The 25,424-nt window shown below is 34.4% G+C and overlaps 1 protein-coding gene across 2 annotated transcripts in view; it reads right to left on the reverse strand.

Annotated features, from left to right (window-relative positions):
- LOC108752461 (lachesin-like) overlaps positions 1 to 25,424 on the reverse strand; it is a 139,830-nt gene that overhangs the window by 28,572 nt on the left and 85,834 nt on the right. Inside the window, exon 3 of one of the 2 annotated variants that reach the window (XM_018493290.1) lies at positions 263 to 369. In XM_018493290.1, the coding sequence (XP_018348792.1) occupies positions 263 to 369 (107 nt within the window). Of the gene's footprint in view, positions 1 to 202; positions 370 to 25,424 lie in introns of both variants that reach the window. The other variant, XM_018493289.1, reaches the window with a different exon arrangement.

Consider the following 25,424-nt stretch of genomic DNA (forward strand, 5'->3'; position numbering starts at 1 on the left):
TATATATATATATATATATATATATCTCATTTTTCATAGCTGGCGGTAGTGCAGTTAAATGCAGTGCTGTGAAGTGCAGGCACGCGCGCATATAGGTAGTGCAGTAGTAGTAGTGACAGTAGTAGAGTTAGTAGTAGTAGGTAGTAGTAGATAAGGTAGTAGTCCATTACAGGCGGACACAGGTTAATGGTAAAATAGTTACCCGGGCGTTACCCTTGACGTTGCCAGAGTGATCTCCGCTCGCGGAGGAGGAAGGACTCACCCGGTATCCACCGAGGTTGTTCACCACGCAGGTGAAGGTAGCGTCTCGACCTTGCGGGATCGTTACGTTCTCCAGCGGGTAAGCGAAGTCTGGCTCTAGCCCCGTCACTGAAACAAACAATAATGATCGCGCGCTAATTCAATACAATTCTCATTCTCCACTTCACTCTGCTTATTGGAAGTTTCGCCGGAGCAAATAATTCTTTAGAGAGAAAGTATTGATTCTAAGATTTAGAGATGTCACGGTGACAGATCGAAAAATATAGTTGTCTTTAGCGTTTGCAATTGTGCTGTTAAAGAATCATTTTAAAGATACGTAAATGAGACGGTTTTATTATATTTTACTAAAAATTAATATTTTTCTAGCTCTTTGTTTCTTTAAATATTGTTTGAGATGTAAATTTTTTATTTGTATCGAATTAAATTGTCCAAACGCATGATTAACAACTCAATTGCTATAAAAACAATTATATTTTTTCATCCAGCACCGTTCCCTCCCCTTTAAGATTTAAGTGTTTATTAGATGAATTAGAGATAATCGCAGGAGAAAAGGCGTTTAACATAATTATATTTAAAAAAGAGCGTTGTTTTTATTTTAAGTATCATTTAAACATATTGCATATTAAGATCGGTTAGTCAATTCTCGCGTCAGAGTAAATTGGAAAGTCGCAGTAGTTTCGTAAAAATATCCCGAGGCTTTTACCACGGTACGCACCGGATATGCGGGATATTTTATGTCGTGTTATATATTCATGGAAAAAAACGGGCCTTTGTAGAAAGTTTGGCGTTATGGGCATCCAGCTATCTCATAACAGAAACTATCGTGCACTATGCGCGAATGCCTAAGTACCGGTGGATTTTTTGCGAAACGCTCAAAAATGATAAATGAGTCAGCGACAAAACATTCCAAGCAATTTTCTCACATTTCCGAGATGTCTATAAATTCTAAAAATATATTTGTCCCAGTATTGTTGTTACCTGCATTATTTTTATTAATGTAACAAGACGATATTTGCGCACAATGTAGCGATAATGAAATGATAAAAAGATATGATATTAGCAGATATGATAAAATGACTCGTTTGAGAGAAATTTAAGAGATTAAGCATATCTCTATATACTCCACATATATAGAAATCACTGTTAACATATTTAGCAGCAGGACTAAATTAATTTGTGGAATTTAAATAGTTTGTTAATGGGATCCCATTGCGGTGCATGTATTTCGCAGACTGTAACAATCCCAATCGACAACATTTAGCCGGTTTACGATGTAAAAGTAATCAACGCGGAATTAACACCTGTCGCTGTGAAATAGTTTCCCGACGAACTTTATCTCGGAACCTATATTTTGCGAATAAACGATACAGTGAAATTGCCGGAAATGTCGCTCGTTTGGTGTGAAATAGTACGTCATTCTTTTTTTTTAATATTTTCTGCCTACAAGATCTGTATTTTTACTTCAATATGTGGCGTAAAGATACACTTAACAAAAGGTATGTTTTATCATCTGTTATTATCATTTAGGATTAAATATTAATAGCCTGCTGTTACAAATAGGTAATATTAATAAATATATACATGTAAATTATGTATATATTTATTTTGATAATTTTATAATGTTCTGCGCACACTAGTACATTATTAATTATCAAATAAATGATATATGATACGAAATTTAATCGTGAATGTTTTTTACATGAGTTCATTCATGTAAAAAAAATATAACAATATAATGTCACATGCAGTAAGATTCGAGAATTTGCAAATTGCGACAGTAGTGAAGGCAATACAGGAAATTGGTAAGCTATGTGATGGAAATTCTATCGACTATATTTTTTCTCGCCGTGGTCGGACAATCACTGCTATAGCAGGATTTAATATTGGAAACTGAATTCCTGTTACTTTTAACACTTACCTTTGTGAACGAATTTGCACATTTTACCGTAGCATTCCGCGTACGATTTAATAACTATAGCTTCGATCTGTATGATCTTTCTTGTGAACCGATATTTCAATCAATATAAAAAAGTACTCTACATAGTTTTATTTGTTAAAAAATAAAGCTTTATAAGCGATAAACGTAATTGTCGTAGTATCCCATTTTATTATTATAATATTTAATGTTCATAAAGAAAATACATGGAAAGAATAATTTTGCTAAAGTATCTAAAAATTTAACTAGATATATATATATATACAGATCTGAAAATAATTGTATTAGGTTATCTAAATAATTATGTAAAATGCTCAAACTGGTTGCTAGAATGTCAAAACTTTTTGCAGCATCTCATACTTACTCATCATGCTTGAGATTCGTACGTAATTATTTTGATACTCCAATAAAATTATTTTCAAATCTATATCTACCTAAATATCTAGATCGTCAAAACCGATCTCTTTTTGTATAAAGATATTTCGAAGACACAATATTTGCGACATTATAATCATGAAATTTACCTCGTGGTTGGTACTACATTTTTACGTATTATGTATTATATTTAATATATTTTAATATAGCTTTATTTATGTAGAGAGCCTGCAGCCTTTGTCCGGTTTGCAAAAGAAAATATTACACGTTGTAATGTATCATATGGCCATTATATAATTGCAATTGCGATGCGGGAGAGGCACTTCGAGACAAAGAGAGATTCAATATGATGCTCGTGTCTGGTGAACGATACAAAGAAACTGACTTACGAGAAAAGTTCGCCCGCCTCTAGCGCGAGAAGAACCTCTGCGTATTGAATTTAAATTCGCGGCTGGCAGCAGCAGCAGTAGCAATAGTAGCTAGTATCATCTAATGTAACTTGGTTATGTGAATTTTATGAGGCCAAATGGAAGGTAGGAAAAACGCGTTTTATGAAAGCCGCTGATCGATTTATCTGACATTCCCGCGGTGACAGACGCGACTAAAAATGGTTCCGCGATCTTCGCGCTTTGGAAATGCTTCGACATCTTTACAATGCGTAATACTGCAGTATCCTATAGAAAAATTATCTTTCCTTCGTGACACAAGATATTATAGGTATCTATCAATTTTTATAAATGCGTGACAGTCACAAAGCAGCAATGCGGACAGTTATCAATAAATATATTGCTTTCTATTTTAATCAATATGTCATTTTAAAAGGTCAGTCGATTAAAAATGTTACTTCACGATATTATCGGCAATCGTTTATAAATCATAAATTAACGTACTTTAAAAAAAAAATTTAAAACATGATATTTCATGTTCTGTATAAAACGATGGCTCGTTAGCAAAATGCAACAGATATTTGTTTCCGTGGCTGTTGAAAACCGGTTGTTGAAATGCTCCACACACACACGTGAACAAAATGCTCTTCCTAAACTATTGCGAGCGATATTTGCATTACCACTGTGTTGCGACGCTAATATAATTGGTTACGCAGATATGCGCGCTATAATTTATCGCAATTGCGACAACGTGAGATGCTGCGCTCTAAGGAAAATAGCTTTTCCTTCAGAGGATGAGAGGGAGTTGAATTTTACGGTCGCGGTATGTGACGAAGATGTAGGACATATCGCGACAAGTCGGCAATTTTGTTGGCTGAATTTTACGAGTTATTTGAAGAGTGACGTACATACATAAACACTAAGTAAGCCGTTTGTAAAATATATTGCGAAATTTCTGTTCGCTAAACATGTCAATGACCGAATAAATTGAAACAAACAGAATGTACTGATATGCCATTACCAATAAATATTATGACGCCATTTCTCAATATGTTTAATGAAAAGTTTTCTTTCTCTCTCTCTCTCTCTCTCTCTCTCTCTCTCTCTCTCTCTCTCTCTCTCTTTTATTTTGAAAATTGGAATCTCTCTCTACTCAAATTTCATATTTTTACTTATTATAATGTTTACGATATCTAATGTCAATTTACATGCAAAAAATATTTTTTTTCTATTTTATAAATTATATTATTAATTTTATTGTATCTTATATTTTGACACAGGTGTAAAATATAAACCATGTTAAAATATTAACGTAATATAAGAAAGTGATTATGTGGAACGATTTTAGCGATTTTAATATTCTGGATATTAATTGGAGTCTTAAATTTTTTATTAATAAAAATATATTGAAGAATCACAATATATAATTTTCAGGACATACATAACAAAATTTTGTTACAATTGTTTATGTATAAATAATGATATATTGATTTTTAGAATATTGCAATAATTGTTATAATTCTTTTCATCTTTATTTTAATATAAAAATTTGTACAATTGATTTTAATAACACTAATAATATCTAAAACGATTAATTAAATGTAATTTTTAAATATAATAACGTTAATGGCATCAACTTTGCTTTTTGAAAATGAAAATTAATTTATTATTATACATTATTTTTTCAAATATTTTTAATGATAATTTAATCTCTCATTATCCTGACTCATTAAAATTGCTTTATATTTTACTTTATCCGTTAAAAAATTTGAAAAAAAGATTAATCCGAAAAAAATGCTAATATTTTCACACATATACATTTCTTTTTTTGTAAGAAGATAACTTTAATCTTGTTATTTTAATATATGTCGAGTTTACCATGTATATATAACGTGATAATAGTTCGTTTGTCATAACTAGTTTAAATTACAAGAAACGAAGTATACAATGAAATTTATTTTCTACATTAAACTTCGGTGAAACTCCGGTTGGGATCTTGGTATTTGCGTTGTTATGACACGTGTTACGCTTACGCTTTGTATGGTGAGACTTGAGCAGGCGAGCAATTCTTTCGTGTTTATCATTTTTTAAGACGCGATCGAAGCAAGTACTAAAGGCATCAAGCATGATAATCTTTATTAATAATTAGGGACTATTTGGTTTATACTCCTTTGTAGCTGCTTTATAGCCATATATCTGACGGTTTAAGCCTCGATTTTTACGGCGCAAAATGTGCTATTACAAAGCCACGATTATTGTTTACGAATAATTATTAATAATTATCAATAATTAACAATCACTCGTGATCTCTCTCTCACACACACACACACACACACACACACACACACACAAAATTGACTTACTTTTAATTGATAAATAAAAAATGTGTATCTCCTAAATGTATGGAGGCGACTTATTGGAATAAATATTTGGCAGTTTACTATCCTTTATTTAAAGCAGAAATAATAAGAAATAAAAATTGTAAACTACTTTACTATTATTGTTACTATTATCTATAGTAAGAATTTTCTTAAAGATATTTAAGATTAAATATAATTCTCTAAGAGCATCGCTCTTTGAATTGAGATATGGCTTGTTTTAATTTTTGATGTTTTGAAAAGTGTAAAATATCACACAATAAATTATAAACCGGAACAAATAATTCAAATAGCGAAAAATCGTGATTTGTATTGTATCGTTTTAATACGTATTAAAAATATACACAATAATTTACAACTCATTAATACAAATATTAATAATATTTAATATATTAATTTCTAGTATTTCGTGAGATCTCAAAATATATTTGCAATACAGGAGATGCATTTGATTGTTTATTTTCATTAAATCCCTTGTGTTTTAATTAGTTATTTAATTGACTTTATTAATCGTATTACGCGGTATTATGATCAAAGTATTCTAATTATAAGCAGATGCGTTGTCATAATTAAAAAATCATATTTTTGTGTTATATGAGTGCTAAAAAAATAAAGAAAAAAACAATGAAACAAGAGAGAAAGAAGAAGAGTTTTAAGGAGATATCTGGAAACAGCGGAGCAATCACGAAGTAATCTATTTCATTCGCAAATCAATTATTATTTACAATTATTTTATGCGAATAGTATTGTAATTATTTGAGATATTAATTATTAGAACGCTATAATTTGTACGTATTTATATTTAGTTCAACGCTTACTTTATATTACAGTTACTGCTGCACTACGTATCGGTAAATGACAAATCATATTTTATTTCAATTTGAGATAATGGATTTGTAAAAATTGTTTGTCAAGCAATTATTTGTCATATAAGATCTATAATACATTGTAGACGCAAATGTATGTATTAAATTAAAATATAAAGACACATTACAGATAAATAAGTTAATATTTCACGAATCTATGCTCTCTTAAAAGGGAATGATAGAATAACATCAGTAATAATATTTAATATCTTAAAACATGCACAATTATTCATTGATTTATTGCGCAAAAGAGAATACACACGCGTATACATAAAGTAATTAGATTAGTAAAAGGAACGTCGTGCCGAAACGCTTGCACTTTATGCGGCGCAACGGTCTCGCATAAATTGTCTTCGGCTACAAAGGACAGTGTAAAGTAATGCCACTTAATCCATCTACCTTTACAATAAAACCATCGCGCTATCCTACGAAGCGCAGTGCAAAGTCCCGAACGTGTAATGTTCGTTTATCTTCCATCGCGCATAAAGCAACGACTCGTGCAATCAAATGCAAATTTTTATTTACGCTCTGTCAGCACTTTTATTGTGCAATTAGAGCGTTTACAGAACTTTCTTGTGCTTGCGAGATGAGAGGTAATTGGAAAACGTCTAGATTTAAAAAAAAAACGTCTATATTACATGTAAAACGTGTATATTACGCGATCGATAATAATATTCCGTAAGGATATAAAAAATACTTTTTAATTTAAAATTATACGGTTCTTTACGATCGATTCTCAGGAAATCTATAATTTCCATCTCGCAATACTTCAATTCGCTGTATCGATGGCGAGAATGCATCTCACGGAGTTACGAGCTTCCAACTATTCGCGTTGCACTTTTGCGGAAGACGCGAAGTATGGAAAATGCGAGGCCGGAAAAATGCAAAGAGTACGAAGTGCATCGCGTAGCATATTCCCACTCAATTAAGAAGTTTCCTTACGAAAATTTTTCCTATAAACTCACGAAAGGTGCATTCGCATTTTGCACGCATTTCGAGTTTGTCCGTTACCAGTGCCGACAACGACGATGACGACATATCGAAGCGTTGCGATAAAAATGCGCTATCTACGCTCACGGCTGAAGGATTACAGGGTTGAGTTGGATAGAGGGAAAAGAGGAAATGCTTCACAAAGAGTCAGAGTTTGTATTTAATTGATTCTGTTATGAATTTGTGACAGAATCAACTAAATACAATTAAGCCACTTTATTTGCATATCTCGTTACATGTAGCGTTAAGGATCTATATCGTGATGTTTTTCCGGATTCATGCCATTGTAAATACAACACTGACATACGGAAATCTTTTGCATGCCAGAAGTTTCATATACCCGACGAGAATGGATGACGTTTGCACGCGATGCACACATACGAGTATGCGTCAAAATTGCGCGACGTGACAGATATGAGAGGATGTACAGAATTTATCAGAAGTCTTATTTTCTCTCAGTTGTGTGCGGATTTTCATAGAGTTTCATTTCATGAAGTTTTACTCTCACAGAGTTTTAACTTAAGGCGTTTAAATCCAAGATATTTAATATTGCAAATTAAAAAATTAATGACCACAAGTAATAATGACGAACAGCGCGTAAGTTTAACTTTGTCGAAGTCATAGTTATTCATTAGTTATTCATTAAGAAATCTGTAATTAACTGAGAGCACGTGGCTTTCTAGATACATACTATATAGAATCTCGATCGATCGTGGCCGCGATAATCCACTGAGTTAAGTCTACGCGCGTACAGTGCAAGTAAAAGTTTTGAGTGTTATAACAAATGTATCTCGCAGAGTGTGCTGCCATCAAAAAGTTCGGTAACTGGGCGTCGTTGACAAATCGATCGTATGGAGCGTTCTGGGAAACTTAAATTTAAATTTTGAAACTTAAATTTAAGTCTTAAGTTAAAAAAAATAAAATTATACTTTAGAACCAAAATATTACACCTAAATTTATACAAGATAAAAAGATTATTCATTATGTGTTTAATACATAATGGAATGCCATATAAATTTAAGTATCAAAAGATTGAGAAAAAGTACACTAATACATAAATTTCTTAAGGAGATATCCCCTTATTTTTCGGAAACTAAACATTATACTTTATTAATATTGATCAAAACACTACTCAAATAATTAAACAATCAAAAATTCATAATTTATATATTTGTGGCTTGTTTCTATATAAAATCAATTCTATATAAAAACGAATTCTACAAATACGAAAATAAAATTTTTACGATTTCTTCTTTAAATTGCACAGTTTAAATAATAATGGATATTTATTATTGATAATATTACATTATTCTTCTATATATATTATATATTAATAGTTTCCTGAATCTTTTTTACTTATATTTTTCTCTTTTATTTTTCTTCTAATACGGTTTTGAATATAAAATAGTGCAACGTAAATCCCCCTTTTCCCTTTTGTATACTTATCTGTAAAACGGTCCATAAACTAACTTAATTTCTATATAGTGTCAAACAGTCCTATTGATGCTGAAGACAATTCTGTATTTACGGAGAAAATCTTCCAAAAAGAAATTATTACATGTTTATGTCGAATACTATTATGGTGTCGGCAATTTTTCTCTAATATTATCTAGTTTTATTTATTAGATCTGCGATATAAGCGGATTGACTTTTTACTCGTAGAAATAAGCTTTTAAGTGGCTTCAATTAAATTGAAAATACCTGCCATAATTATGGAAATATGTTCTGTTATTCATGTATTTAGTTACTACGAAGAATAGTTCCACATTTGTGTAGAGAAAAATTAGAAGCCGAGTCGACGGCGAGCGTTCTGATGCATGTGCATTCAGTGTATATGTCGAGAGTTTTCTGAATGTGGCCACTAAATTAGTCATAAATTTGATTTCGTGGTTTAATGTGAATATACCAAAATACATTCTCACATACGTTAGAAAATTTTCGCAAAATATGTATTATCATAAATTCTTATAGAAGTTACATTAGGAGTAATAGATTATGATAAAGATACGATCATTACGATTAAAATTTTAACAACTGCTTGTTTATATTTAGACATATTGAAATACAACGCGTTTTCATGTAGGGGAAATCGGAGCTCATTGGTATAATTTTTGGTATTTGGTTTTTTAAATAAATAATTATAATTAAAATGTGTACTAATGTGATAGACAGTTTTACGTTTTCATGTTAAAAATGATTTTATATACTGTATAATTTTTTTTATAAGTGACATTAATATGCTACATTGCATAACTAACTTGCCCCGATACTGAGATAAACTGATACCTATCACGGTATAATTAGTCTATACAAAAAATACATGAAACAACAATTGAAATATAAAATAGACCGCAGATATATATTTCTTAGTATAGATTGTATCTCTTAAAATAATTTTGTAATTGAATTACAAAAAATGTCATGTTATCACAGAAAAATAAATGTGAACTATTTCAGTTGCAGTTTACTGTAATGTGAAAATATATAAAATATATAAAATTTTATCAGAATTAAATTGTAACTGAAGCTATATCTCTTAAAGAGTTATTTTGTAACAATTGAATAACAAAATGTCATCGCAGAAAAATAAATGTGAACTATTTTAGTTGTAATTTACTGTAATATGAAAATATATAAAGTGTTTTGTCAGAGTTAAATTGTAACTGAATGTTCATATGCACGAGAATATAAGTCAAGCTAAGCTTTCCTGAAATATAAGCCACGTACCTCATCCCTACATACATATATCTAATTTTAATCGTTTCATTATAATAAATTACTGTTATTATTTAAAATAATATATTGTATAGTAATAAAAATTTTTTTTTTAATTAATAATACTTATATACTCTCTCGAGCTAAAGCACATTGATATAAAATTATGAAATGCCCGAAAATTTACTTGCCTCCTCCCGAATAAAAAAATTTTTTAAATTATAATACTTGCTTGATTTAAACAAAAAGAAAAGTACCCATATTATTTTAGAAGAGATATTTTACGGTAACTTTTCAATTGTTTTTTTTCGCTATAAATACATAAACGAAACAGAACGCCAATTTATCTTTTATGCCAATAAGTTTTGATTTTCTTTATTGTTTTGTGATGAATCGCAGGCATGTTTTCTTTAATTCATCAATCGTTCCGTTCACCGTTATGTTTCATGTTGCTTCCATCATGTATGACACGAAGGCGAGAATTTTACCACGCTCTACGAGGTTATTCGAAAAAGCAGTATCCCAAGCGCTTTTACGACGGGGAAAAGAATTGTGTGGCGAATCGACTGAGTTTATAGCGTCCGTAATACTAACGTCGGATATCGCGACACGCAGCGTCGCGTCGTAACATGAACTGAATTATGTTTGACATGTTCGATTAAAACCCCTGCCACCTAATAACTTCTTTCTCGAACATATAGAACGCTTCGTTGAAATTAATGAAGTTTTGTAAAATATATTTTTGTAAAAACAGAAACAGAACGAATATATCTATTTTTAGTAGTTAATATTAGGCCGATCATACATTTTAAGTAAGCTTGTCAAATATTTTTATTTTTTTTTTTTATTTTTTTTATTTATTTATTGCTTGCTGTATCAATTAAAGGAGTCTATAATTCATTAGTTTTTTAATTTAATTACATTATTATTGTCAAGGTATGGTATACAATCCGTATACATATAAGTTTATTTCAATATTGTGCAATTTTGTCACACGCTTCAATGAACTTGTATGTATGCGGATTGCGCATGCATACTTGACAAGTTTACTTGAACGTGTGTGGCCGGCCTTACTTACATTATTAACTACATTCTTGTGACATGAATTAGGGAAAGATATCTGTCGATTTGCTATTCACTGACTAAAACAGCAACCTTGTCAAAATGTGTTTCTCCATTCGTTTCTTATGCGAGCTAAATGCGCGTTCTTACAATTTTTATCTCCTGCTGAGATTTACCTTCCTGTTGCTTACCGCATTCGCGACAAATTTCTCAAAGAGAGCTCTTTCTCTACACCGGATTTGGAAGCAAAATTTCGAGTCAAGTCTCTCGGTAAGCTTTTCTCTCATCCGAGACATTTCATCTTCTTCGCGCAGCCCTCATATACACGTCCGCTTAGACGGGTGCGAGAAGAAAGGGTTGCGTGTCGAATTTGAATTTGCAGAGTCGAATAGGGGGGTGAGAGCACGAGACGGTAAAAGGGGGTAAATATCTAGAATATCGCAGTGTGATGTGTCGACGCGACGGCATGGCACGAGCACGAGTCGAGGGAAGCGGCAACCGTCGCTGCCACCCCCGCTGCCACATTGCCCGCTGAATTTTACGAGGGTATTTACATGAGCGCAATATTTTATGGGACACTTAATGCCAGGTCACGTTCTGTCCCTCACTGCCGGGGCGGTCGCCTATGAATCAAAGTGCGCTTTAAAGATTTCTTTCTCATCCCGCGACGCTGCGGATAAGGAACTCGCTCGGGCTCGTACTTCGTACGGAATATCTTACGCCGCATCTACCTATCTTATCTCGGGAGTCTCTTTCTCGTACTCTCTGTCTCTCTCTCTTTCTCTCTCTCTCTCTCTCTTTCTCTCTTTGTCTTTTTATCGCTTTCTTTCTTCTTTTCCTCCCTCTTTTTTCTCTTTATTCCTCTTATGTGCTTCTCTCAAACCAAAGAATAATCTTCATCTCTTGCGATATCAAAATCTTCCTATATCGGCGAGGGATTATAATCGCAAAGCGATAAATGACGAAATTCTTCAGCTCTCACGACGACGCTGATATCATCCATTCGAAAATATCCACCTAAAGTGCCGCGATAGAATGCAACTTCAATGCAATGGGGGATGAAATATATCGCAATGCATCATAAAGCATGGTGATGTTCAAATTTTTGTGATACACACATTTATTATATTTAAAAAAAGAAATTATCCGAATAAGAATTAACGCGATTAGGACGATAGGTGTCATTTTCAAGTGCAAACTATGAATTCGTACGATATGCATGCGCACATCGCAGATACTTACGAAAACGCAATTGTTCGCTCCGTCTCCGCCTCCCCTCTCCCTTATCTCTCCTTTAATTCGTCGTGGAGACCCGAGGGCAAATGCAATTACTTCCCTAATCAATTTAGATAACTCGCAGCGGAGCCGGCACGTAATTGTTAACGCGATTATCTGTGGCGCGACTGGAAAGTCGTGGAATAATGGACGGGTAGGATACCTAGGCGTCGTAAAGGTCTCTTTTCGGGCTTAATGTCGTCTCCCTTACGAGCTCGCATTCGACCACCGTTCGGGACGCATGTGTTCGCCATAGCGTGGGTTCCGAGGTGGCATCGCGCCAAAATTCAGGACCGAGTAACTTCAAATACCGAGATTCTTGTTCGAAGATGTGTACTCGCCGCAACTTGCAACAACCTAGTTTCAAATTATCACGGTTAGCTCGCAAAATATTCATATTAAAATGAAACGAATAATAAAAAGTTTTTTTCAGAAATTTGTACAGAAAATTAAATTCTTACAATACGAAGATTATTGCTCTTTCGTTGTTTTCAAAACGAAATTATTCCGAATTTTTATTTCGCGGCAAGTCGAGAAGAAGAAGACAAATTTAAGCACTCCTCGTGAGCTATAACCGTTGCTGTCGAGTCGCGTTTATTGCCACGTTGTTTTCGCCTTCAGACTTCTTACTATCGGGAAGGTTTAAACGCGGTGTATTTTAGCAATTAAAAAAGACCGAGAAATTGAGACGGGGCAGAGCCGGTTTTGCCACGCTCTCTTTTGGTCGAATTTAATGTTTTGGATCAAAATGTCCCATTTAAGCGTCATTGTTTAACGAAAATTCGCGCAACATTGTGAACTATTTTTAATTCGTAATTGAATAGTATACATTTTAATGATAAAATATGTTTCTGTCAATTAGCCACATTATAAATTAATTTAATTGGCATTTATTTTTATAACGTATTTACATAATTAAAATTAAAAATCAATTGTTGAAATTATCTTAGTTGTTAATTTTATTAATTACTACGTATCAAAAATATGCAATAAATTAGGGTATTATAAAAAGGTTTTTTTGAACTTTTTTGTAAACTTGAAAGGTTTATCTGTATGCACATTAAAATAGTCTCTTGAGATTCATTTTGTAAATTATATTCCGATTATCTTTTAGCAAAATTTAATTTATCTTTTACGATATGTAACATTCTATTGAATTGTAACAAATAATTACAATGTAAGTTTTAACGCAGTTGTTATCGACTCTCTCTCTCTCTCTCTCTCTCTCTCTCTCTCTCTTTCTCTCTATTAATCAATAATTACGTCTGGCAAGCTCTATGATTGATCGTCTTTAACTGCACGAGATGTGCTCTTGTCGACCGAAAGGAAATAAGTTGGTGCAAATGGGCCGTTTACTGTGCTGCATTCAACATTGTGGTCTTAGCTGAGAATTAGCCCTTCGCTTTTATTGCTATGTACTCTCATTTAGCTTCTTGCGATCGGACCTCAGAGTCCGAGGTGTGTGTTCGCATTTAACCTTTTCGTGCCGGCACTGAATAAAGCTTTTTTGCTTCCTCAGACGATTTTTCGTGCACTCGCGATTCACATTCGTATCCATTCTGCAAGGTGTTGCGTGACTTACTGACGGAACACGTTCCTGTAAGATCATTTTTTATTACGACCCTTATAAATGTTTCCAATTTATAAGAATGTGTGTATAGTTATATAGATATATAAACTTATTATTCTAGTATTTTATATATGTATGTGCCTTTTTTGTATTTTATAATTTAATTTTCTGAAAAATTTGAAAGATATATTAATTAATTCAATACGTATTATATTAATTAATATTTACGATTTAATGAAAATATCATAAAAATATAATTGTTAAAATTGATTAAAATGTTTACTTTTTTGTACATTTCTTTAAATATTATAATATTATAAATTTCTTCTTGTAACTTTGTGGCCAAGTTTGCGAAATAGGATTGATTAAAAAGTTGAAGGGCATTTAAACATAACAGTTTCGAGTCAATACTTACGAATATCTGCGCTTGCAATTTAACATTACTCCGCTAGAGAGAGTAAACCTGGAGAGAGTTTGTTTTCCCGAACAAGAACGAAGAAGATAAAGTAACTGGGTCGCGAGTTCCATTCTACGATTGTATCTGACTTGTTTCTTAGAATGTGCCATTGCATTATTGCTTCGTTTCTCTCGACGACCACGGCCGTTAAATTAAAGCCTCCTCGCATTATCGCTAGATAGAAGCGTGTTGACAAGTGTTGACGGTTTCTGTTGTAAATACTCGTTTAAATTACGGCGAGTATCGCGACGAGGTCTTTATTCTTTAATGGAGTTTTAATCAAAGTAGAAATTTTCCGTTGAAAACGTAAGTTTTGCAAATTTAAATGATGAAATATTAACTTTGCACATTCATGTCTGTAAACACGAATAATTTCTGTTTTACAAACTAGACTAAAAGTCGTTACAATCGTCACTATTTAATAGATTGTTAATCTTGTTTACGCGCTGCATAATATCCTATGCTTTATATCGTCGATTCTTTTCAAACAATTATGATGCACGAATATATGTATAGATGTGATGCATTCAAAGTGTCTGACCGAGAAATGGAAGATATTATTGACATATCCCGCACGATGTAACAATCAATGTTCTGACATATATATTATCGTACAACAAAAGTTCATAAAATGTTAAACTCATTACGATTCCGCAATCGTCTGTGAATGAGTGTGCAGCAATACGGGAATTAATTTATGACTCTCGCAATCGCTTTTGTATTATTTTATAGCAGGTAAAAGACAAAGAGGTAGGAGAGAATCCGTTAGCTGCAATATTTGTTGAAGTTGCTAATTTAACGGGCAATAGAACGGGACGGCGCTTGGTTAATTTCCGAGTGTCATTTACAGCAATAGTCTTTTTCGACGTTTTGATTTCACGAGCGGTGATGTTTGATACGGGCAAATAAATGTAAAATGGGACAAGAGCGATCGATAGGACGTAATTTGGAGTGTCGGAATGAAAAAAGAAATTAATGCTTGAAACGAACTACGAATTGGAGCAGAACCCATTTTAGAATAACATACTTTGAACAGAGTTTATCTATTCTAGTAAAAATAATGGACTTATTTTTTCCTCCATTTAAATTTGCGATTTAAGTTATAAAATTTACTAAAATATGACTTGCAAAACTTTTTTTATTTTATGACCTTTTCATGATCTTTAGAATTTTTTTTTTTTTTTTTTTTTCATACATTAGTTGATGACATCGAGACATGCGGATTAGTCGTAGAAAAAAAATGAAAAATATATTTTTAAATATAAACTCAGAAGATCTTTGCGAGTCGTTTTGCGCCCGCGCATGAAAATGATAATGGATGCCGTGATACGACGAAATTTCGGAAATCCACCGATGAGGCGGGATTAAAATTTAATCCGGTCGCGCGAATCTCGTGTCGTCCAATTATATAAGCTTACGTACGCTTTTTAACGTGGCGATGGTAAAATGAGTTGTCGTTGGAAAAAAGGAGAAAAGCAGAAGAAAAATTCGGGTGAGATGTTGAGAGAGAACGAGGAAGGGAAGGGAAGGGGAGGGAGAGAGGGAGGGAGGGAGAAGGAGGAGGAGGAGAGAGAGAGAGAGACAGAGAGGAAAGAGCAGCTAAATGGGATATAGGACGAACAGAGCGGAACAGGAAGAGACAAAGAAACGAAGAGTGAACGCAGATCCCTTTAAACACACCCCGGCGGATTGCACGCTTTTGCAACGCGGAAAATACGTTGAGACCGTTGGCGTTGCTGTACATTTCGAAACAGATTGGTTGGTTGGATCTGTCACGCGGTATCGCGACTCTGACAAGAAAGACGGAACAACCAATCAACTGTTCCTGGACCCTTTGTCCGTTCAAGCGGTGCAGCACGACGCGACGCCAGCCAACGTGGAGCCGTCCGAATTGAAAATACCTCGTCACCGCGTTCGCCGCCACCGCCGCCGCCGCCTCTAAATCCGTCTGTCCGCGATCGTCGCTAAAAGCGCGGATAAAACTTTTCAACCTGGATAGCGTGCGCGTGACGCGAATGAAAAATCTGATAGAGGACGAGAATCGTAGACGAGGAGCAGGGCGTGCACAGCGATGTGTAAACGTGTGTTAACCGTTAGCCGGTTACACTCGAAAGGCAGCAAAAACGTTATATTGTTACATGTGGGCCGTCGTGATTGTCGCTTTTTGTTGTTTGTCATCGGTTCTTTTATTCTACGAAATATCTCTTCGATCAAGCACGCTTTTAAATCCCTGCGGGCCTGATGATTGACATACTTTTTCTTTATTTGTCGCGTATAAAGGATTAATTTTCAAAGTACACGATACTTTACTTGTAATATTAACGTTTTGAATTATGATTTATTTATTAAATAATTATATATATACCAATCGATTGATTTATTAATTATTCATCATTTATTTGTCAACTTATAATTATAAAATTTAGGAATTAAAAATTTATGTTAAATACACGTACTGAAATAAGGAGAGAAAACGAGAAGGACAGAAATAGTTCTGCTTCTTTCAATCAAGCTAAATCATTGAATAATTTTAACATCTATCAATTATTAACATCTCTCAATTTTTAACTGTTAATTTAAACACTCAAAACAAATTCATATTTATCTTGTAAAATTCGTATCTGCCAGATGTTTTTAAAAGAGTATATCCTATTAGTTATTCCATATTGAATTACTCTAATCACCGTTTGCGGAAATGTAATAATTGTCGCCAGAAGCGAGAACGAGAGAAATGGAGGTAGAAATGTCCACGACCATCGACTGACCATCGTATAAAAGCGGAGAACGTTGGACGAGAGTAGATAGAGCGACTTGCTCGAGGAAGGGTCAAGAGAGGGTGTCCCCGGGTATAAGGAGTCGTGAGCAAGTAACGTGTTATTCGACGTCTCCCACGAGGATCCCAGACTATCGTCGCCAACACCATCGCTCCGATGGGCTCCGATCCTTCTTCAAACGTTTCTCCACTTCTCTTCGCCCCGTCGCCTTGCTCATGCTACTTCACGCGACTGCTCTCCCGTGAGTGCCACTACTGCCACGATCCCAGAAAACAGACTCGCCCGTTGCGAATGGAAACGGGTCGTGAATCAAGGGTCGTAGATCTGACCGTTGCCATTTACGTTAATGAGTGAGAGCTTGACGATATGGAGCTGCGAGAAAATGTCCACTCGTATCAGGATTATTTTCCTACAAGGGAAACTAGGTATAATGGGTGAGAAAAATGAAAAAGTAATTTATCCTGGACTCCCAGCAGCAGTTAGGAATGAGTTCAAATTTTTGTATTTAATTTTTATTTTAACCACATTATCAAGGTCCAATTCCACAACTCACAGTTAGCTCTTAATTGGGTAGAATAGAAATGAGGAAAGAGATGAGGAATAAGTTGAACCTCGGTTTTAAAAGTCAACCGTGAATTGTTGAACTGGGCCTTATGTCTGTTTCTACCAATGTAGATTAATTGTAATCTCGGTTCAATTTATTCTTCATCCTTTTTTAATTCTTAAAAGGAGAAAAAGATGGAGAGTTAGTTAAATCAGGATTAAAATTAAACTGCGTTTGTAGAAATGGGCCTTAAGCCCGTTTAATATAATTTAATTTTAGTCTCGGTTTAACTAACTCTTCATCTTTTTCCAGTTCTCAGAATTAGAAAAGGATAAAGAGTAAGTTGAAGACTGAGATTAAAGTTTATCTACATTGATAGAAATTGGGCCTTAGACATACTTTTCTGTCAACGAACGAATACAAGATTAGATTATTTGTAATAGAAAAATGTATTTTTGTTTCGAAATGAATTTTTATGTAATCACTTCGCTTCATTTTATTGTTTTTAATCGATTATATATAATACATATTCTTTCACAATCTGTTATTATCACCAATTCAATCGTAAATGAAGTCATTGAGTGTAACAAATCCATGCAGAAAGGCTTAAGCGGCGGTTGCGGATGAACGATTAATATTAATTCGCGGGATCATTGTGTCCGCCTGTTTATTTGAATTCGAACGAACTGACGAATTTATATGGATTCGCACGATTCATTACTTCGATAAGTCATATCTCGTTTAAATCAAGATCAGATCAATATAATCGAGTTTTGATGCATAAATATTGCTACCAAATCAAATTAAATTAATCAAAAACGATGACATATGTGTGTGTTTATATCTCCCAAATTAATTTGTCTACATCAAAATACATAAATCAAAATCTTGCAGTATTTTTTAATTGAAAATCTGAAATTGCTTTTTCGATCTTTTTAATGTTGTAATTAGCATTAAAGATGTTTTGCAATATGAATATTTTTATATACTTGTTAATATTATAGATTTATAATAATCTATATATTCTAATATTATATGATAATCTACGTAATCTAATTTTTTTTCCTATGAATCGGCTCACTGGCAAACGTAAACTAGTCGCGCTACACATATTAAAATTAAAAACATCTCGTCATAACATAGTGAAGTTCGGATACATCCTATTAACGATTCTACGACCACTATATTTTCTCAACAAATGCGTATGAGTGTTTTCCTAGGTGAGAGCGAGAAATATCAATATTCGCGAAACGAAGTGTCCGTTGGTCGGCCAACTTCGTTTTTCTTCGTTTCTCGAAATGATTAAAAATATTTTCCATAACCACTTACGGAAACTAATATTTACACAATTTATTTTATATTCCGTGCAGATCGGCGAATCGATTATTCTTCATTCGTTTATCTCTTTGCCGTCACTCTCCTGTCACTTTTTTTCCTCGACACGATTTTGAGTGAATCCGCATCAACGCAAAACCGCCCGAGGAATATTTGCTAAAATAAGCACCGAGAACCTGTATCAATACATGAAAGTTAATTGCCATCGCACCGATCGCATTGACCATCTGGTGATATTTCGTTACAGGTTTAATGTACCACAATGTTTTATCACGACTATTTTATACATCATTCCGTTGGCTTGCGCTGAGAAAATTATGTTTATCGGGTTTCAATGGATATAAATGGTATTTGCCTGAAAAAGTTAATAGTCGTCGAGCAATGAAAAAAGATTAGTGTCAGTTACAATGGATGAAGCCAATGGATATCCATTATTAACGACTCGACGTAATTTTCCCACAAATTTTGAATAATTATAGAAGGTCTGATATTTATTAATGCTTTACGTTAGCAATAAACAGAAATTAACATTTTAAACGTCGCTTTTATCTTGACTCACAAAATTTATCTTATCTTGTCTAAATATTTGGATAGACTGTAAACCGTTAGAATATTTTAATGCTTCGTTTTCCTCTGATGAAATGAATTCGAGCGAGGCCGTGATTTATTAATCGGAGAATTCTCGACTTAATTTAATTTTTTTTTTTTTTTTACTCAGACTTAATTTCTTCGAGAAATTTCTCTCCTATTTTTCTTTGAGCGCGTGAAGCAATGTACCGAGGTGTTACCCGAGGGACGAAAGAATTCCTTGCACAACTGAAATTAGCGGTCGAGCGCGACGGATGGTCATTGAAATTACGTGTACGTTCGTTTCCTTCTCGAGGATGTCTGGCCGGACGTAACCCACCGAGGAATCAGTCTCGACAGCGGAAATTCGACGAAAAGCAAACTCCCTCGCTTTTCTCAGGAAACGGGTATCCCTTGTGTCTCGAGTGTGATTTTCAATTGTGTTCGCAGAAATGTTCCTCTACACACGACGAAAAATTTGAGACGTTAAAAGAGTCGCGTATTGAAATTAAAATCAATTCAAAATCGATTCTTTGATACTTTACTGCTGCATTTGTATTTTTTTATTTTAGCGCAATTTGATATATTACCTTTATAATGACAAATTAACTGTATTGTGTGAGTGTTCCCCTGTGATAAATACGTAATACAGACAAGACACGCGTTTATTAATAATTTTGGAAAAGAGAGAATTTATGTACGCGGTGGAATTCGCGTGAAAATCTTCCCTGTACGTCTTACATTCATTTTACGCCGTATCCCCGCCGCGTCTGGGCGCTCGCCTACACGTGTTTCTTCCCCAACACGTCGGCACGCGAGATGAAATTATACGATGTACCACGGGTACAGCCCGGTTGAGAGATATAACGCCGCAAACATAAGTTATGTATAGCCGGTTAAGGAGAGCAGAATGCCGGCTGTGCTCGCAGCGATTCTCGCAGCCGTGTGTTTTACTTTGAATTCTTTTTTTCTTCAAGTGATATTTTTCAAAGTTCTCCTTCTTCTTCTTCTTTTTCTTCTTTCTCTCTCTCTCTCTCTCTCTCTCTCTCTTTCTCCTAAATGAAAAGCCTTGATTTCTAAATTTCCACTCTCGCAAATTCCGCAGGGTTTTTTCCACTGGTTTACAAAAATTAATTTCATATCTGCCACTAAAATGTACCTTTATTATATATTTCTCTGATATTACCTACTATAAAATTATTATTATTACACAATTACATTTTTCTATACGTTATGATTTTTATTAAATTACACCTACATTAGAAAGTTAAACAATGATCGTAATATATTATAATAAAATATTAAAACATTAAAACGTATACGTGTATGAATTGACTATACATCTCAGAATTGACAAGAAAACAGCTATTATTACAAGTAGAAAATTCATTATTTATTATTTTCATTATTTATTATATTCATTTAAACTTGTAAATTTCAACTGTTGGCAAAAATAAAAATTAAATAATTCTTTTATATCAGGTTCTTTTGTTATTAATTTATCGTGAAACATTATAGTGAAATAGAATTTTGTAAAGTGAGATTGCGCGTAAAAAAAGAACAAACGAAAAGGTCCATGTGCAATTACAATTTATACAATGTACACACCTTTTTCTATAATACAGGTAACTAATAAAATCTTCGAGCTTATATATATGACTATGGTTGAAAATGGACTAAAGCCACAGTGATATCTTCGTGGGAACGGGATAGTAGAAGAGATCAAGGGATAAGAAACCCACGTCCAATATCTTCTTTTCACGTTGTAGGGCATTAAAAAGTAAAATCTTAGATCTTATCGCATGTAGACGTTTTAGATGTTAGGGTAAGCTGAAAGTGAGTAGTGTGTATCGCAGGTTCAGCGATGCTTTCTCGTCTCGACAGATTCGGCGAGTTGATTTCGTCGGACGTACCGTTCGATTAACAGGCTAAGCTCGCGTCGGGCAGGCAATCGCGGACATGCTCGCGTGTGTCTCACGGGAATGTCCGGTAAGAGAGTAACTGGAGTTGGAACAGGTTCGTGGATTAGATGGCGACCAGAGAAGCAATTGCGCGAAGACAGTTCCCCACACGTATTTAAAATCACACGTACACGCGTGACTCATGTACGGTGGATAATCGTAAGGAAGAAAGATCCGTAACGGAAGAAAGGTCCAAGTCTTGATTGGGTGTGAGCAAACAAGCGGCTGCCGAATCCACGGATGTCTCCGAACGTGTCAAGACACCTAACCGAATCCCACGTCACTCTACCCTGTCCCTCGCCATTCCTTGCTCTCCTTTCTCTCTTTCTTTTTTTCTCTTTTTTTCTTTTTCTATCTTATGTCTTTTGGTTCCGTTACCATCGGGATTCTTTCCGCCATTCCAAAATTCTTACCCTTATACACTTTCGCGAATAGCGATCCTGTTCGTTTCCTCTTTCCAATTTTTCTTTTTCTACGCTCTACATTGCTACGTACTCGTATTTCTCGCAATCTTTCGATTTTCGTTTTTGTTATAGAGCTCAATGTTCTATAACTACTTCTGTTTCTTTTATTTTCGCTCTTCCTTTATATTTTTTTGTCATTTTTCTCTTTCGTTCGCTTTCGGGTCTGATTTTGTAATTTCCTTTGCCTTATTCCACTTTCTCTTGATCCTCTTTCATTTCTTTCCATCCCTTAACGTCCTCAATCGAATCTATCCTTTTCTCGATCTTTTCCTTTTATTCTTTTTCTCTCATTTGCCTCTTTCGAATCCGCTTTTCCGTGCGCACTTTTTTATGTCTTTCGTTCTTTTTCACGCATCATTCCCGTCCTCAGTTTCCTCCTTTACTTCGTTTTATCCCACTTTTTTTCCCCAGCCCGCCATCTCTTTAATTTCTCTCTTTCTCTCTTTCTTATTGCTTCCTCTTACTCCGTCCTCGATTTACTTTGATCGCTCATAAAGAAAAATAACCGTAAAGACGTAATCGGCGCAGTGGGCGAGGCAAAGCATTAAAGAGATTTCTCTGCGTATAGCATTTAGAGGAAAAAAGAGAGAGGAGAGATTTCAGAAGAAACGGAAGATAGCAATGGGGAGTTGTAAGATTCGATTGTGCGTAAAAACTGCAACGTATAAATTTCACTGGACTCGTTTTTTCCAATATAAAGCTGTTTAGTGCAAAAATGCTTAAAAGATTCGTGCTTTTACAGATTGACATACAATAGAAGTAAATAGCGACCACAAATATCGCCGAGTAATATCTTAATATCGAAATATAATTTATTTGAAATAAAATTATTCGAAATAAAATCCATATTTTTAATTAAACGAATAAATGTCTTTTTATCTTATTCTTATTAATATTATATTATACATCAATATAACAGCCAATTAAATATTAAATGTATTAAAGTCAAGATGTCTGAAATAATTATAATCTTAGAGAATCTTAATAACGAATCTTGAAAAAGAGAAGACAGTCATTCGGATGAATAGCTCCAACTAACTTAAACTAATACTTATTTAACGAAGCAACTTTAATTTAGGTATACGTTCGCAATATCGCTGCGTCAGCTACATCCAACCAGATTTTTCCCTTGGTATATTCACCCAGCGCAATCATTATTTTCATGTATTTTTCCGTCTGCTAGCTTGCTATCCTTATCTTCTTTCGCCTGTAATCCTTTCTCCTGTCCTCCCAGGAGTCGCGCACTTTTCGTATCGTTGTTTTCTATTCTCGTCGTGATTCCTCCCTGCGTTGAAGATGCTGATGAGGTCTCGGCTCCCGTCTCGGTTTTCGATACCTTCTTCGTTGACGATGAGCTTTGGTACACACAGCAAAATCAAGTGCTTCTTACCGTTGTAATACGTTCTCAAACAAATCGGAGGAGCTCGAAAACAACCCGTTGTATCTATGAGAAACCGTACCTTATCTCGATCTTTTTTCAAGAACGTGAATGCCTCATAAACGTGATCGAAATAATCCGCAAGATCTTGACTTGAAATTTTGATCGTATCTCTAGTCATATCTACTTTTACTTTCTTAGTTAACTTATTTTACTCTTACGTTAATAATTATTTTATATACTAATATTATATATAATAATAGTTATCGTCGTATTTTTTTTTTATTTTAAGACCATACTTGTCTCTCTCTCTCTCCCTCTCTCTCTCTCTCTCTCCCTTTCTCTATCTTTTGGTATCATTCAGCCAGAGGCATCGACGAGCTTTCAAAATTTGAAATGACATCTCTCGTTTCTCGATATATCGAGTTAGAGAGGAAGCGAAGGGATGTGCTTCTTACAGGGTGGCGATATATTCTCAAGCGAAGCATGGCGTGTGACATGAAATTTCTGCCTTCTGGGGTTGCGTGTTTCACACACATGAGTATCTTTGAGTTTTCTCGCCTCCTCTCTCTTTCTCTCTCTCGATTACGGATCGATATATTGGTCTTACCGATTGGATAGCAAAAACGAACCACTTGATGTTCTGAAGTCTTTCTTACCGATCGATTCGAGCCGCATGCTCGCATTGTCAGACTCGCTTTGAATGCAAAGGCGCGAATTTTTCGCAATGAGCTCATGACTACGTAATACGAAGTAGAAAGAGTGAAGATCCGGGCCGTCCAACGAGATGGGGAGCGATCTTTAAGGCTACACTTTAAAGGCGGATATCAACGTAATTCTATCGCAATTAGCTTGCTAGATAAAATTTCCCCGCACCGCTTGCATGTATCTGCTCTCTTTTGAGGATAAGGATTCAGCGGGACATAATTCTTGATTCAGATAAAAGCTCATGAAAAAGCTCATTAAAAACTTAAGCTCACTAAGAAATGAATTATATCACATTAAAAAAAAAAAGTATATGATTATATACTATTTACCAAATACTCTAAATTATTTCTATTAAATTTTTTATTTCTATTAAATTCTTTGTAAATTGAAGGCAAAGAGATGAGAAACGTCTCTGTTGAAATATCGCTTTGCACCTTTTACATCAAATTATGGAATACTGATTGAATTATTTCTTAACTAATGAAACGATACAATAATAATAATTTTAGCAATACGATGGTAAATTAAAAATATGTGCAGTATTGAATTACCTTCGTCAATTGGTCAAAGAAACTTTCGATCAAATTTTTTCGCGCGATCGTATCCAAGATATCACGAAACAAGTTGGCAAGGATACATCCCCGCGGGGAACGTCGCATTGATCCGCGACAGGGAATCGTCCAATATATGAACTTGAATTACAGGGAGCCGGGAGCCGCTGCAGGATATCTCTTAAATCCCACCGTCCCTTACACGATTGCAGCGTGTTGCGCGAAGCGGTTTCTCCCGTGGGACAAAATGCCACTACTTTTTCGCTAATTTGACACGGAACATCGAGTTGTCGTATCGAAAAACCAGGCCGGCTCGCGCTCCCTTTTTCTCTCTTTCTCTCTTTGCGGCTCGATGCGCGAGCTAGACATCGCTGTGGGGATTCCTGGCGAAACGTCTTCCACGAAGACAGCTTGAGAGGTTTAGAGAAACGGAGAGAGGATAAAGCGCGCGAGAAACGATCAGACGGGGTTAAGCGATCGTCTCTAGTTCCCAGTTTTTAGCCGATAAGTCCGTTCCATCGCCGAAAATATCTGTTTGACGAGTAAAAACGATTATTCTTTTTTTCCAAAATATTATATAACCGAGAAGAGTAAGAAAAGTGATTCAATTTTTGTAAGACTCGGAACGCGAAATCGATTTTAATCTTTTACGATGCACGACGTGAAAGTATTTGATCCTTAAATTTTAGGTTTAGTTAAATATTAATTAATGAGTTTACAGAACTAATAATTCATAGAAAAGCAAAGATAAAAAATAATATACTAAAGAAATATATAGATATATTATATAGGTATACTGAGACAAAATCGATTATAATTAAAACAATATTAAAGTAGTTTTTACACACACACATATACATATATATATATA

Source organism: Trachymyrmex septentrionalis, unplaced genomic scaffold (assembly GCF_001594115.1).
Source record: "Trachymyrmex septentrionalis isolate Tsep2-gDNA-1 unplaced genomic scaffold, Tsep1.0 scaffold60, whole genome shotgun sequence".
NCBI classification, from domain to species: Eukaryota; Metazoa; Arthropoda; class Insecta; order Hymenoptera; family Formicidae; genus Trachymyrmex; species Trachymyrmex septentrionalis.